Source organism: Dromiciops gliroides, chromosome 1, assembly GCF_019393635.1.
Source record: "Dromiciops gliroides isolate mDroGli1 chromosome 1, mDroGli1.pri, whole genome shotgun sequence".
Taxonomy (NCBI): Eukaryota; Metazoa; Chordata; class Mammalia; order Microbiotheria; family Microbiotheriidae; genus Dromiciops; species Dromiciops gliroides.
This window is the reverse complement of record NC_057861.1, coordinates 593,618,539-593,634,885: the sequence shown is the minus strand read 5'-3', so window position 1 is coordinate 593,634,885 and position 16,347 is coordinate 593,618,539. Positions and strand designations below refer to the sequence as shown.

Sequence of the window (16,347 nt, the reverse complement as noted above, 5' to 3'; positions counted from 1 at the left end):
TGCAGGCATCAAGATTCCTAGCCACTTAATCTTTTTTTTTTCTCCTTTATTACATGTTTCAGTTATCAGCTAGACTTATGGTCAAGATCAAAATATATTTGTCCTATTTTAGACCCATTGTCTCTTGAGGAGTTTTATAAATTGTTGCCTTGACACATGAGTGAGAGATTTTTTGAATAGTCTAAGAAACACAGGATTCAGTTCCTCGTTCTATCTTATAAAGAGCCAGAAATAGCTCCTCCTAGCATGACCACATCCATAAAATATTCCTAGATGAAGGACTCCATTAAAAATGATCAAAGGACTATATTCATTGGACAGAAGGGCCAAAAATACTATGGCTTAGATGTTGTGTATAGTCTGAACATGCCAACATAGAGCATGTGGTCTATTTTCAGACATTTTTAAGATATTAGTTTCTGCTACTCCCATCTTTGTCATTGTTATTGACTCATATCCCTTCCAGCTTAGGAGGAAGGGACACATAGATTCTAAGTGTTATTAGAGAGATATGGGACCATAAACATCTTTACTGGGCTATCATCCTCACTGAATCATGATTTCTGAGACAGGAGAGTATTGGTGGAAGAGTTTTACCAAAAATATATTTTAGAAGCTCACATCCTCAAATGTATCTCATTGGTAATGCATCCTAGAAATCTACTAGTCAATTCTTGGCCTAACCTGACTTTCAAAACATTTGCTTGTGTACTTGGTCCTTGCTTGTACAATGTAAAAACCGAGACCCTGGGAAATAGGATAAAGAGCTTTAAATCTTAACCTAGATCTCTTTATCCTTATCCTATAAATGACATTTGGCAGAGATTTTGACCTTTTTTAATCAATATGAGAAGTGCTTTGTTTCTATGATATTTGTTCTAGACCTGGAACAAACTAATCAATTATCAACCAATTTTATTCTAGTTACTGAACCCTGATTGGAAAGCAAATTATTTTAGTTACACAGTGGTCTCTTGGAACTTTTCTCTTAACCTCCCTTTTTGTACTGCAGGTATCTTTGTTCCAAAGTACCAGTGGTCCCCTATCAAAATAACTGAATGGGAAAATTTGAAAGATGTGCCAGAAAAGTGACTTTTTTCAAGATAGCCAAGTATTTGGTATATCTATTATCAGACAAAACCAAAACAAAACAAGTATAAATTTACCCAAATAGAAAGCTTTGGGTAAGAGAAAGAAGGGAAAGTTGCTTGAAAAAAAGAAATAATTTCTCATGAAATTTGAAGATTAACGTGGTTCGGCTCTGAGGAACTGCAAAGGTGGTGTCAGTGCATGGAAATCACCATTATACTCTATAGTTTAGAATTTGGTTCCCAACAAAGCTGAACTAACATACTCTAAAGTAATGGCAGGATTTGACTTAGAACAGCTCCCATCTTCCTCCCCGCCCCATAGATTACATGTGTAATCTATCCCTGACTTGGAACAGCAATTGAGAGTCAGAAGCAGTACCCACTGAACACCTCCTGCTTTGAACTCTCCTGTCCAGACTTAGTATTCGAGCCCTTCTGATCTAAGTGCTGTGGGTAGGGCCTGGCTAATGGATGGCCATCAGATACTGGTAGGGAAAGGTATATCATTCCAGCAGTGAGTCATATTTGTTAGGTGTGGGGTGAAGCCCACAATTCCAGAGAATTATGGGATGATGAATTATGCTCAGAATCTGATTGGTCTTTAGGTTATCTGTGGAGAGTAGGTCCCATTTATTAATTGTGCTAAGATCATTTAGAAATGGTTTATGTATCACCATGGTCTATTGAGCAATAAGCTATGCTGTTTTCACAGTTTGATAAATCAATGCATCACTGCACACAGTTCCTTTCAAATATGTATATTCACTTGTCCTCTTTGCTTAATTGAACAGCTGCAATTACTGTTACATACAAGTGAATGTTAATTATTTTCACATTCCTTCACAATAATGATTTTATTTACAAATTAGAAGACTTTATCACGTTTTCAACATAAAACAAATACACTGGCTGAATCATAGTGATATGTCATGGTGTGTGACTTCTCATTGGCTGAAAATATTAATTAAAAAATCTCTCCATACTGAATGTTGAGAAATGTTGACTAAACAGTATTAGTATTCACATGTAAGGGTAATTCATGTCCATACAAAATATGTACATGAAAGCTCAGTAGAAAATTTGCTTCCAAACAATATTCCTGTAGATAGATTTAAAGTTTAAACCTTCACATGCATATGGGGTTGGTACTAAACTATTTAACTGTCCAGTGTGGTTTATTACTCATACCTTTCTTTGTATTTAGTTTAAATTAACCTTATAGTTAGAATCATAGTATTTGTGTAACAGTCCTTCGAGCATTGCTTCAGTGTCTGTCAGCTAATCATGCTTTTGATTGTTTTGCTTTCCTCAAGTCAAACTTGGGTGTTTTGGTTGGTTTTTTTTTAGGGTGGTTATGCTGCCTACCGGTATGCCCAACCAGCCACCGCCACTGCGGCTGCCTACAGTGACAGGTAAGTCCTCTCTTATTATTGATAAGGACTTGTGCATATATGAATTTGATGGGCAAGGATATTATACCTTGATCTTGGTGAAGTTGCATGAATGATAGAGAAAACACAGCAAGTTCAATTGTATGGATAATGGTTATTATAGAGCTATAAGAGAAGTATGAATGTTTTAGACAGATAAATTCTAGGTCTCTGTCCTAACTCATTAAGGCAGAGATGGTCTGTGCCCCTTAACATACTCTCCAGATCTCTCCACATACAAACACACAAGTACATAACACACACACACATTAACTTATCGTCCACCAACAACATCATTTTATGGATTCCTAGACTCAAAAGTTGGAAGGCACCTTTAAGATCAGTGTCATTTTGTCTGACCTCTTCATTTTACTAATGAGGAAACTTAGGCCCAGAAAAGTTAAATGTCTTGTCAAAGGTCACATAAACAAGGATTAATATTAATAGTTATTCATCTAACTCCAAGGCAGAAAGTGGAAGACAGTTGTTCAGGCAGTTACCTACCTTTCAAGTCTTGCCCCTTTTGCATCAGGACAAAGATTTCCTTCACTATCTATTTTAAATTTAGGAGTCAAACAAGAGGTAGGGGTAGGGAGAGGGATGGGCTGTGAAGTGTGGAGAGGTGACATATGTAGCAATCAAAAGAAAATGGACTCTTTTTGGCCTTGGCCAGACTTTATTCAGAGCAAGAAAGTGTCAGAATTTACCTGAAGTTACCAGTGGTGGGAAAACACAGCAGCAAGAGATGGGGGAGGGGGGAGAAGAGGTGTGTGTGTGTGTGTGTGTGTGTGTGTGTGTGTGTGTGTAAGAGAGAGAGAGACAGAGACAGAGACACAGAGAGAGACAGATAGACAGAGGAAGAGCGGTACAAAAGAGGAGGAGAGAAAAGAGGGGAGAGAGACAAAGACAGAGGAAGGGAAAGAGAGAGGTGCAGGAGAGGAGGATGAGAAAGGGAGGGAGAAGAAGAAAGGGAAGGAGGGAGGGAGAGAGGGGGAGTATTGAGATTCAGGAGTTAATTTAGGGTCAGAAGAGTCAGTGCCATAAGTAGGAAGTCAGTAGTAATTTTGGTATCCATTGCCATAACAACAGGTCCCCTGGAAAACTGTATTTCAATCAAATGCAATTCGTCGATTTCATTTTCTGAGGACACATTGTGAATGTTAAAAATGCTCTGCATGCTTAGTTGCCATAAAGAGTGCTTCTTCTGGTAATGACTTTTTTTAAATTAAACAATGTTTCATGAATAAATAAAAAATTGCATGTGTGGCTGAGGCATGCTGTATCTATCAGACAGGTAAGCAAGTTACTTTATATGACTCCTGAACCAGTAACATCAGCAGCAGGCACTGCTTTATACGCCTGGCCTGTTGTCTCTCAGTTACTCCATAAGGTTAACAGTGGCGTGCTTAATCAGTAATTTTCATTCCATTTTCACAAAGGTCTGTTAGCATGTTGCAGCTACAGTATTCTTGTGTGATCTTATAAAGCCAGATAAATTCCTGATCCTTAAAAGCTCTATTTTAGCAATCACAAAAACAAACTCATTTTTGAAAAAGGCCATTCAGGCAGCTACAGTTCAGATCTCACTATCTCTTGGAGCATAGAGTGTTGTTGGTTTGGGCTTTTTCCCCTTCTTCTCCCCCCCCCACCACCCCCCCCCCCCCGAAAAGAAAGTTTTCAAGATTATAGGAAACCTCCAAAGAAACCAGACAGTTGTCAGGATGCAGTTATAAATGAATAAAGCCAAAAACCAATCATTCACGAAAGGTAAAATGTCAAATTTTATATATGCTTCTGTCTTCACTATTTTTTGTTGCTGGATGAAAAGACAGACAGGGTCAACAAGACTAATTAAGATAATGGTGAAATTGACTAATTTAAGATAGCTCTATAAATGCAAAGTTTCAGTGAGATTACAGTTTGCACATAGAAAATTCACATGTTATCAATCATTAGTAATGCACCAAACCCCTAAATTACATTATGACAATATATCTAATATGCTAAATTCTCAGACACTCACATTGTGTGTAATTATAATGACAATAATTTCAGCCTTCTGTATAATTATAAGACTTTTCAATGTATTTATTTCTGTGAGTTTTTATCCATGTTCTTAGAATAAGTGTATACTTGACCTTATCTCCCCTCCCAGTTGAATGAGGTTAACTATAAATCTATAATTTAATTGCTTTCTTCTATGACAGCTTCTTAAACATTTAAAAATAAATAATGTAATGTTTTTCTTTTATGGAGTTATTTCACAATTCAGATGCCTCAAACTGCATTTACCTCCTACAAATTAAAGTTTTCATTGAAGTTTTATAAAGGACAGAAATTTGTGAATTTATGTGTAAAGTAAAATAGTTTCTTATTTGGTTTAGATTTTTTTATTGCCCATATATATCACTGGGCAATGCCCTCAATTTTAGATTGGTAAAACTTGAATATGTAATTCCTACTTTAGTGCAGCAGTTTTAGTTCAGAAAAAATACTGGAATATTCTCTTATCTCTGTAACAGTCCTTTTTTGATGTTGCAATAATAGTAGGTCTTGCACATTTGGTCGGATTGCTTTTGATACTGAATATAAATCCCGATTTAACTTATTTTTTTAACATAATACAGCACATGTAAATATAACATCAAGGCAAATGCAATGGATGGTACCCTAAATTTACATGAAAAGATCATTCTTAAAATGCTATTTATGGTGTGGTTTGTAAAGTGTATGTATGTATGACAAATTGCAAGGGTACATTTTGTGATAGGCTAACCTTAGTAAGGGAATACGGAAAGGGAAGCCTATTTAGACAAGATATATGTGTTTTGGGGAGAATGTGAGATTAATAAAATAATTCATGAATTTAGATTCAGCACATAAAGTTATTCAGCAACATCTACTCTATAATTTTCTCCCAGTCTAGTTATACAAGGTGTCCTAAAAGTCTATTAAAGCTCAAACTCACACTAAAACTTTTGGGATGCCCTGTATAATGGCACCATTGTCCAGCAAAACATCAGGACATCAGTAATGAGAAGCATCTAAGAGAGAAGAGACTCAATGGGGGTGGGAGAGAAAATTCTAAAGAAACAAGAAGTCTTAACATGAGAGAGGTGCAGGAATGAAGAAGGCTTTGATAATATCTACTGGTTAGCAGTAGAATAAAGACAGAAACCTGCCATCATGTGAACTATTAACAAATTAACTCTGGCATTTACCCTGTAATCATACATCACTCTCTGTGACTTCTTGAGAGGAAGAGATCTGTGCTGAAGATTATCGTTTCCCAGAGTGGCAAAATTTTATCTTTTATCAGCACAAAGTCCTCATCAAATTAAAGATTCTGGGCCTTTGAAGAAATTGAACTACAATTTTCTTGAAACTATTCAAAAGGCTCTTGAGACAAGGACCTCACAGATTCTCTGCAATAGTCTTTAGTTAAAAGATCACATGATGTTGACCTTGGGCATTCTTAATGGCTTCGAGAATTTGTCTGCAAGAATGAAGATGTCCTGTTTGGGTAGAGATTAACATATAATAGAGACAGGTTGGCATAATAAAATTTTAGGGTTTGTTGAAGAACTTAAGGGACATATAAAAACATCTTTTCCTTGGAATATAAGAAGCATTTGATAAGTATTCAGTCTCATCCAAGCAAACAGTACCTTCTTATGTATTTCAAGTGTGATATAAGGAAAACTGGCAACACTATCAAATTAGATTTTTGTGAGACAGCCAATCAAAAGCATGGCGAAGGGGTGTATTGTCATTTTGTCATTGCATGTTCACTTGATGTTGCTAGAATGTCTGTAATGCTGTACTGGGTTTGACAGGTCCATCACATTAGCTCAATGAATGGCTTGCTTGAATTAAGCCCAAAGGCAGGCTTATTTTTTATTGATTGGCTATTGGTTCTGTGTTTTATGACTTGATTGTTGTTGCGTATTTGAGCAAAGAAAAAAGTTTCCTGCATAATGAATTTTGCCAGCAATATCTGGGTAAATGTATATGATGTGTACATGCTTTCCAAATACACGTTTTCTTAACTGGGAGGCAAACAGACTTTATACTTGCCCTGTGTGAGATCACAATAATATTTATAATGAAATCTCTCCCCATATATGGACATATCACATTTAAAGCATGATATATACATGGCCTCATCCCTAGAAAAATGTAGGTTATGTTAGTTTTCTCCAAGAAGTAATGATAAATATGTTCCATTAATAGAGAATCATTGAGTTGGTTGGGACCTTAGAGTATCCACAAGCTAATTTTTTTGTTTGTTTTTGTTTTTTTGCTTAAAATGTATGCTATACTTCTCTTAAAACGTCATAAACACATAATCCATTACTCCATACCAAATAACTTTTAGCACATATCACTGGTCTTCCTTAGGCCTGTTATAACTAACCCCATGTGAAATAGAGATTAACTGAATTATTTGTATAGGCTCCTTGGCAGCATAGCAGAACTCCAAGTAAATACTGAAACCTTGAGTATCCCACTACCTTCTTCTTTAAAACTTACAGATATGCTTCCAAATACACACACACACACACACACACACACACACACACACGTTTGTGTGTGTGTGTGTGTCTAGCTGATCACCTCTTGCAAGAAGAGGTGCTATTAAGTAATGATTATTTTTTCATTAGATCTATTATGAATAGTCACGACTAAGCTAACCTTTAGTTAGTAATATGTAGCTGAGTTGAAGACTCCTTTACCATTTCCTTATTAATTGAACTTAATTGAAACAAGTCTTGGAAGCAAAGGAGAATCGCCTGGCAAATCTATTTGCCATCAAGCAGATTCTTTTCTTGGGGGGAAAATACTTTAAGAAGTAGCTGGAGCTCTAGATAATCAGCATTTCTGCTAAGGATCAGTTCTAATCTTTGGATCACTAAAATATGTGCCCTAAGCAAACAGGTCTTTTGCTCTCTCAAGACATGTGATTTTAGACCTCGTAGGAGAAAAGACAGGTAGAAACAAACACCCCAAATAAGCACACATTCCACTTGGCTTCCGTAAGCCAAGAATTTAACTCATAAAAATAGGTGAGATTTGAGTAGATTTCCTTTAATGTTAACTGTTCTTTTATATAATCTAGGCTTATATTTCTTTTAGACATGAATAAATAATAGAGAAATGCAGTTGTTAAAATAGACAGCCTGATAATTTCATTTAAAATGATATCCCATTTCATTTGGGGTCCTTATAAAATGATATATACTAAAAATTTAGGGGTTGACAGCATATAAAACATAATAGCATCTTCAATGGAAAAGTTAATTTACCATTTAAGATTTTTGTGGAAAGATTAATTTTTGAAATTGTTGTACTTTAAACATTAAATGACTATACTTTTTATGCTATGCAGCAGAGTAAAGAATATTCAAGCTGTGAAATTAAGTTAATGAGAATGAGCCAGTCAGCTTAGATAAAGAAGTAAAATTCCATTATCATTAGGGCCTTCTCTTATTTGAATAAAACCCCTAACCATTTGACCTGGGATGAAAAGTTAAAAGTATTCCCACATAGTTCTGCTCATATCTAAGTTCTATTACTTTAGTCCAAAAGGGGGTTCACTCTGATTAGCCAATAGAGGGAGGGTAATAATTTATATTCCAACTCTTTATAAATGACCGAGTGGGGTTGCCATACTTAAATAGAAATTCTAGTCCATCTAGAGTCTGATTTATAGCCAGATCACATTAAAATTTCATAGCATGAGGGAAAACAATGGAAGATTGACAGGACTTATGGACAACAGGCCAAAGTTTGATTTCATTTGAAAGATTTTGAGCTGCTCGGTTTCAAAGAATTCCATGAATCTAAGCATTAATAAAACAAAACAAAAAGTCACAGAAGTTTAGGATAGGGAATGCTGTCTTAGATTCTAGTCTATAACATTTTTTAGCCAGGCAAAGATTACTCCTCCATTTCCATTTTGTTGTTAGTTTTTGCTATGGTCAGTGATAGTCATTCAACATCCAGGACCATGCAAGTTAAAATTCTATTTCAACTTGCAGTACCATCATAGCAGAAAGTTTCAAGCCACTGCTCCAGTTTGAACATATAGGTGAATGGATTATCATGTCCAAGGGCACATTAGATCATCGATAAAAATAATATAAACAAGCAAAGTTTAAATGACTATTTACATATCTGGTTTCCTTTATTTCCCCTTTTGGAAGTATAGAAGGTAAAGCCAATTCGTGTAGAAGATTTCATTAGATATTCAGTGACATCCTTTAGTGCAGTTGAAGAAGTTTCCTACTTAGAATTATCCAAGTTGAGGAAAATAAAACTTTTTACTACTTTGTAATCTATATGACAGAGCCCTTAGAAGACTAAGATTTTGTTGTTGAAAAGTAGAGGATTTTATTTTCTGTTTTGCAGATGTAGATTCAAGATGGATGCAGTTTAGCTTCTTAGATCACCTTGCTCCCCAAATAATGAAGATATTCTAGGATATGGGTAATGAAAACGAACTTCTAAGGCACTGAAGGAAGACCTTGAATGCCTGCTTTTCTAATCTGGATACACATTTTGCTAAAAATTAAGCTGTCCAAAAAAAGATGACTTTTAAATTCGAGGGAGGACACTATGGTATTCATGCAAATTGACGTAGATCAGATTATATTGTTGAGATGCTTACTTGTCTGGAAATATTATCCATAATTGGTACCTTGTTTAAGGTGATAGATGTGTTGCTATAAAAAGTTGAATGTAAATCAAATCATAGTTTAGGGAAAGTCATTATTTAAATTAACCTTACAGAAAATCCTCTTGTAAAGTGAATAATATTTTTGTAGCATGAATAATCTCCTTGCAATTAATCTGTTTTCTCAAATGTGGATTTTCATGCTTTATTTTTTCTTCAGAGGGGTAGAGACCTGTGTTGTCCTTCCCATTTATGCAACTATTTTCACTAAGTAGAAAATGAATACAGGGGTTGTAGGCTTTTTTTACCTAATCATAGCCCTTCCCCCTTTTGTTTTTCAACTTCAGAATTAGTATCTGTTACCTAAAATATTTCACAAGAGGAAAGAAATAAGAATTACTCAATGAAATTCTGTTTTCTAATTAAAATTCTACAATAAGAATTTAAATGGCTCAGAAAGAAAAAATAAAAAGTATAATCAAATAATATACTGAAAATATTTTATGTTCCTTTCTAAAAATGTCTTACTTTTGTGTATTAAAGACTCAGTAGTCCTTAGCCTCTAGGATTTCCAGTGAATTTGTTTCCCGAGTTTCTTCCATATATATTTCTTTTGAAAAAAATGAAAAAAAGTACTAGGGTTCATGTTTCAAGAACAGACTAATTTGTACATTTGCTCCATAATCTAGAATGATTTCTTAACAACGGTTATGCTCTATTGGATGAATATGTAATTTAAAAGGGCTTTCAAAAATTCAGTAAACAGATTGAGCCAACATGGAGTTGGGGAGATATTAGAAGAAATTCTAACCCAACGGACCAAATCTGTCACAGTCAACTGGAGCAGTATTTTGCCAGTGACGACAAGCCATATATTCTTTAATCATATCAGAGCCTAATAATGCAACATGTTTTGGACAGGTAATTGATTTGATAGACCACAAATAAACAAACAAAGCATATTTCTAAGTATTTTGAGACAGAATCCTTCAGGTATGAAGGCTTTGAAAGCAGGTAATAATTCTGAATCCTATGAGGCAGACAGGTTTAGAGGAAGGCAGACTGACTAGATTTCTGTGGAATGAGCCAGTCAGATGTGGCTATTTTAGATGAGTTAGTTACATCCGAAGTAAAGAACATGGAGGGAAGTAATTCAACAGAATTAAAGGGAAGAAATGAACAACTGAATGGTAGCTCAGAGACCATTGTGAGGATATGATAATATAAAAAAGATATATGAAGCTCCTAGGGATTTCTGATGGCTTACTTTTTAGTCAAGTAACAAGCCACCATATGCAAGTTGAATTATTTCTATTTTTCAGGGAGAATTTTATTTTAATTCCAATTTTCCCTCAAAATAAAAAAGGTAGATCACCTATAGATAAGTTACTACTCTGTAGATATTTATCCAAACTTATTTTTTCCCCAATTAAATGAATATGCAAACACATTACATTAAAAAAATATTATGGGTACAGACTTTACTGACACATATCACCATGCTGCCATGTCTTGGTTTTCATGACTGGTTATAACCCACCCCCACCCCCCCAAAAAAACCAAACCAACAAATAAACAAACCTCATTGGTGGTAAGCATTTTTTCACTTTAGCTAAAATGTTTCTCAGATAACAAAAACCCAAGACTGACACCAGGTCCATACGTAAAGCCTTTCAAATTTAGTAGGGCCTACAGGAACATGTGCTACTTTGGTTTAGTCTTTAAGGCCTCACAAGCATCTTCAAACCAGGAAAGCCCCTGGAATAAGACTTCCTTGAAAGATGTACACACATATACTGGCAATTTTGTTTTTGTTTTTGTTTTGCTGATTTCTGTTTGAATGTTGGCCTCACAAATTTTTTTCTCTATAATTACAAAGCACATGCATGTGGACACTGGAGCAGAAATGAGTGACCTTTCATAGCATTCTCCATGGCTTGGATCATAATGATCGATTCCTTTGGAATTAAGAAACTCATCAAAATCATGACATTTCATATTCTATCAAAAAGCAGAAAGGACTAGAAATTAGGGCGTTTTATCGGCTAGTAAATTCATGTAACAATAAAGGCCTATGTGGTATATTTTTCATGAGAGCTTACACTGAAATTGTTGAAGCAAGTTTCTTAATATTCAAGTCAAAGAAATACTTTTGTCCCAACTATTTGAATATTTTAGGCAAAAATGAATAAGGCCTGAAATGGTAAGGTGAAATGTAATTACATAGGATATAACATTACTACACTGGTATAAATTTTTCTGAATGCTGAAAAGAAATATGTCTTTGATAAGTCTAAGCAAGTAATTCCCAACCTTTTTGGAGTCATATGATTCTTGCATTCCTTAGTTTTGGCATGTCTCCTCTACCTCTTTATTTGGGGGCAGCGGTGATCAATGATTTTATTACTGTGAGGAACTCCTGGTATGGAAATTCTATATACTCAGTCAGTTCAACAACCATTTATTGAATTGTTCTAGGGCAAAACAGTCTCTGCCCCCAAAAGTGTATACATTGGCCTATAACATGTATAGTCTTAGAAAATTACCTGAGGCAACTGAAAGTTTAAGTGACTTGCTGGTTGTTCACATAGCTAGGGTCCCCACATAATACCTAACCCCGCTAAGTAGTGCCAATATAGTTTTTTTTTTTTTTACAATTCCCATGAGAGCAGATAATACTTGTTCTTTGGAATGTATTATTTGTTCTGTTTTATTAACACACTTGTTTCTTTAGCCATTTAAAAAATTAATTAAAATATCTAATTTGTAGATTATTTTTCAAACTCTCCCTGAAATATTTCATCATACTGTTAACAGATAAATTTATTTAAATAGTACACGAGCTAGGGAGCAGAAGAATTGGACAAGGAGACCTTTGGAAATTTTAAGCATACACACATACAAACACACACTACTAAGGGTCAGAACTGGATATCAGAATCATAGTTTTCAAGATTTCTTCCTAGAATTCTTCCATTCTAATTCTAGAAAAAAGTTGCATTTTTACTCTTTTCTGGACTTCCAAGCTTTTAATAAATAGAATTTAATAATCTAACCAACCACAATAAGCTTTACCTTTACCAACAAATTTGAAGTAGGGCAAGTTTGTCTCCTAATCCCTGAGTTTAATCTTCCACCCTTATTTCCCCAAATGTGGATATACCACACTTTCCTATGTGACCTGTAGTAACTTATTATCATCCATACTTCAGGCACTTATTGTACTTACTGAATACCAGGTACAGTTTTAGGTACTAGGGATGGCATGAATAAAACAATCCCTACTCCTAAGCAGCTTCCCAAAAGGCTAATATTTGGGGACTTTACTGACCCTTCCACCCCCATCAAACTTATCTGCCTTTAGTCCATTCTCTCAGGATCTACTCTCTGCTAAATCATCCACTGATGGATTAGTCACATTTTAATGAGACTTTAGTCTCTTGACATGTTAGCTACATGATATCTTAATCATCAATCTGAACCCAAGCATTTGGGGAAAAGGCCTTTCAGTCCTACCAACTTAGCAATAGAAGTAGCATAGATCATCCCTATTTGGAAATTAAATTTGAATTACAGATTACTTTAAAGTATACTTTGACTATATTTAAGCATACTTGTAAGCATAATTATAAGAGTCCTGGGGGCAGCTAGGTGGCATAGTGGATAAAGCACCGGCCCTGGATTCAGGAGTACCTGAGTTCAAATCCGGCCTCAGACACTTGACTTTTACTAGCTGTGTGACCCTGGGCAAGTCACTTAACCCTCATTGCCCCACCAAAAAAACAAACAAAAATAATTATAAGAGTCCTAATAAGCTGATAAGATAAATGAATTAAAAAGAAAACCCAACAACCTAAAAGCCTGACATGTAAGAGTTAATGAAGAGTTGATGGCACTTCTAAAGGATTTCTCAAAATAAGTTTTTGGTTTGAAAAAAGCTAATCATTTTACTCCAGGTTTCCCAGAATCCTGAGTATGATCCATTGTGAGTTTTTAACCCAATAGGAATAAAATACCAAATTTATAGAAAATGTCAAATTAATGGAGTCTGAAAGAGAGAGCTTTTGGTATATGTGAGAAGGTATGTAAAGGATGATTAGGTGTGAGAGACCAAGCTATGAGCAATACAATATTTTCATTTAGGATACTCATGTCTCTTGTACACATAACTATTCTCTGTCCTCCTATGACGCTAAACCATCATAAGCCTTTTAAAATGGGGAGCAATAAATTGTGTGTGTTTGAATACATGCAAACACATTACGGATGGATGTAAATATAATGAACATATGTAATCTGCACACACATATTACAGTATGCGTATATAAATATATAGTAAGAGGATTCTACTTGCTAAAATATCCCTCACATTTTTGAAAGTTTATTCCTCAAAGTCCTTCTATAAGAGTAATGTAAATGGCAGTATTGAGCAAGCTAAATAGCTATTAGAACAAAGGAGAAATTTCCCATCATCTATTTCATACATATATACAGAAAGTATTGTTTATATGCATGCATATATGCACATAGGAACACACATGTACACATACCACAACATACAAATGCATGCATATATGAAGGACACATGCATATCATGCATAAATTATCTGTTTATACACACATAGTTGTGATTCTATATATTTTTTTACCTTCATGCCATTGATTATAGACACTGGATCATAGATTTAGAACTAAAAGGGTCCATAAAGTACATCTAGGTGACCACCCAAACCCCTCATTTTATGGATGAGGAAACTGAGGCCTCCAGATTTGTAGTAACTTGCCTGTGATTTTACACATTATAATCTAGGCCTAGCTCAGATGTGAACTAAGATTCTTTGATCGAAAATCTAGCATTCTTTCCAGTACAACTCACTACTTCCAAGAGTTTTTGTTTTTCTATTGGCATACCTAAAAGTTTCCATGCTTCTAGTCTGGAGCAAAGCTCTTAAATTGGAATTTTTTAAACAATTAGCTTTTCTATTGAATGCATTCCTTTTAAATACACACACACACACACACACACACACACCACACCACACAACCTCTTCTATCAGATTGCAACATTTCAGTTTTTAAATTTAGATGATAAAATTATAGGCATTATTTTAATGATAAGAATAAATTATTATCAAGATGCCCAAACTTGCACAATGCCAATGTAAGTATTACCACAGTAGTACACAAATCTTCTTATTTGTTCAGGGCAGACATAGGCTTAACAAATCTGAATAAGTTTTAATTGAGTATAGAGACAAGGAAGCACAATATGAGTGAAGGAATACTGCTTGCTACAAGGTTCCTGGGATCTGTATTAGCGCTGTTATTAGTCCCAATAAAGAGTATATGTAGCATAAATATCAAATCTCCTTTTTTCCTAAACTGATGGGCAGGTTTCTGTATTACAGTAAGAGTAGGGAGGTAGTTCCAAGACTTTGTACATAAGTCTTTTGGGGGATATGAAAATTTATCCTTATGTTGGAATTTCTTAGATTAACTAAATAGCAGTAGTATTTTTCTCCATCATATGTTCCCTCCAGCAAGAATTGAGTAGAAAATCTGGGGAGATTCCATGATTGTAATCATCTACCAAATAGTAACCTCCTTCCCCCGTTAGGTTGATAATTTTCCTCAGGCATTGGTCCCTTACCAATGTCAGGGAATCCTATATATACTGGGCATAAGAATTGCCAGTTTTATAGACAAGGCAACTGAGTGTGTTCCATTGGCATTAAAATAGCCCAGGTACAAATTTTAGAGTGGGAAGGGGAGATTTTTAAACATAATGAAGAACCTTATATGTTTTCTACCTATGGTCCATTCCCAAAAACTTTGGATGGTAAATGAACATCTAAATTCTGATTAGCAAAACTCACAGATTTTTGGCAAAATATTCAAAATGGAGACTAATCCATAGTGCTTATTCCCATTGTCATGTAAATTCCTAAGTAAATGTACAGGTTTACTTCCTTTTACATGGGAGAACAGTTTGTATGTAAATATTTGTAAATTGATTCATATTTGAAGGCAATAGAGTGACATTTTTTGAGGAAATCTTCTTATAATGAATCACTTTACAAAGAATATTAACATTAGCTTATATTTGTATAGCACCTTTAACTTTCCAAAATATTTTTTATAATCTGTTATATTTTATCCTTACAATGGTCTCATAATGTCTCTAAGAAAAAAAATCATTCCCTAATGAATCATTTTTATAAATATGGATTTTTGTATTTTGGGTTTGCTTAAAGTACATGTGTACTATAATGGTGAAATCAATCCCCATGTAATTTGATTTTAAACCCAGAATTAATTATATAAATACTACAGAGATTAAACCGGAAAACAAAAGATATTTCTGGAAATAAGGTTTAGCCCAAAGTTGACCAATGTAGCATCCAATACTGCATTAATATGACTAAGATTCTGGAGCCTCAGTAATGTATCTCTGGATCTAGAATTTGATAGACATGCCCAACTTGAACAAGATTGAAACTTTTAAAAGGTTTTGCACATTTTTTCTCAGTCATTATTAGGCTGGGAAAAGCACCAGAGTATATTTACTGTAAGAATCAATGCCATGTACCAATGGAGAGAAGACAGAAGGCCTGACAAGATAATTCTCTATTAGTGATTCATACAATTTGATGAATATATTTTTAATTGATTTGCCTGGAAACTTCAATGCACTTTATAGATATTTTGCCCTAGTATGCTATATTAGCTCTAGTATTAAGTAATTAAAATATAGACCCATGTATTTGGCAGAACCTAAACTTTTAAATATACAAAATGAAGTTTTAAAGGTATGTTTCCTTTATATACAAGTTCAGCACTGGATCCAGGCAGTAACTTGCCTTGTCTGATTCACAAGTTATATATCCAGCAAAGTGTGTATACATGCACACAACACATGTGTACACACGTGTGTTTGTATACACACATGTATGTGCACATGCATGTGCATGCACATACATACACACATCATGACCCAAACCACAACATCAAGACAAAAAAAATGAAGATAAATAAAATTAATAGTACTAGTAGCAGTAAGCTAAGAGATGTAGTGGATAGAGCACTGAACCTGGAATCAAGAAGACCTGAATTTAAGTGCAGCTTTAGACGATTATTAGCCCTGTGACCC

The 16,347-nt window shown here is 34.7% G+C and overlaps 1 protein-coding gene across 31 annotated transcripts in view; it reads left to right on the top strand.

Annotated features, from left to right (window-relative positions):
* Positions 1 to 16,347, top strand: part of RBFOX1 (RNA binding fox-1 homolog 1) — a 2,803,489-nt gene that overhangs the window by 2,762,472 nt on the left and 24,670 nt on the right. For all 31 annotated transcript variants that reach the window (XM_043976864.1, XM_043976845.1, XM_043976850.1 and 28 more), the window contains one exon: positions 2,439 to 2,503. In XM_043976864.1, coding sequence (XP_043832799.1) covers positions 2,439 to 2,503 — 65 coding nt within the window. The remainder of the gene's footprint in view (positions 1 to 2,438; positions 2,504 to 16,347) is intronic.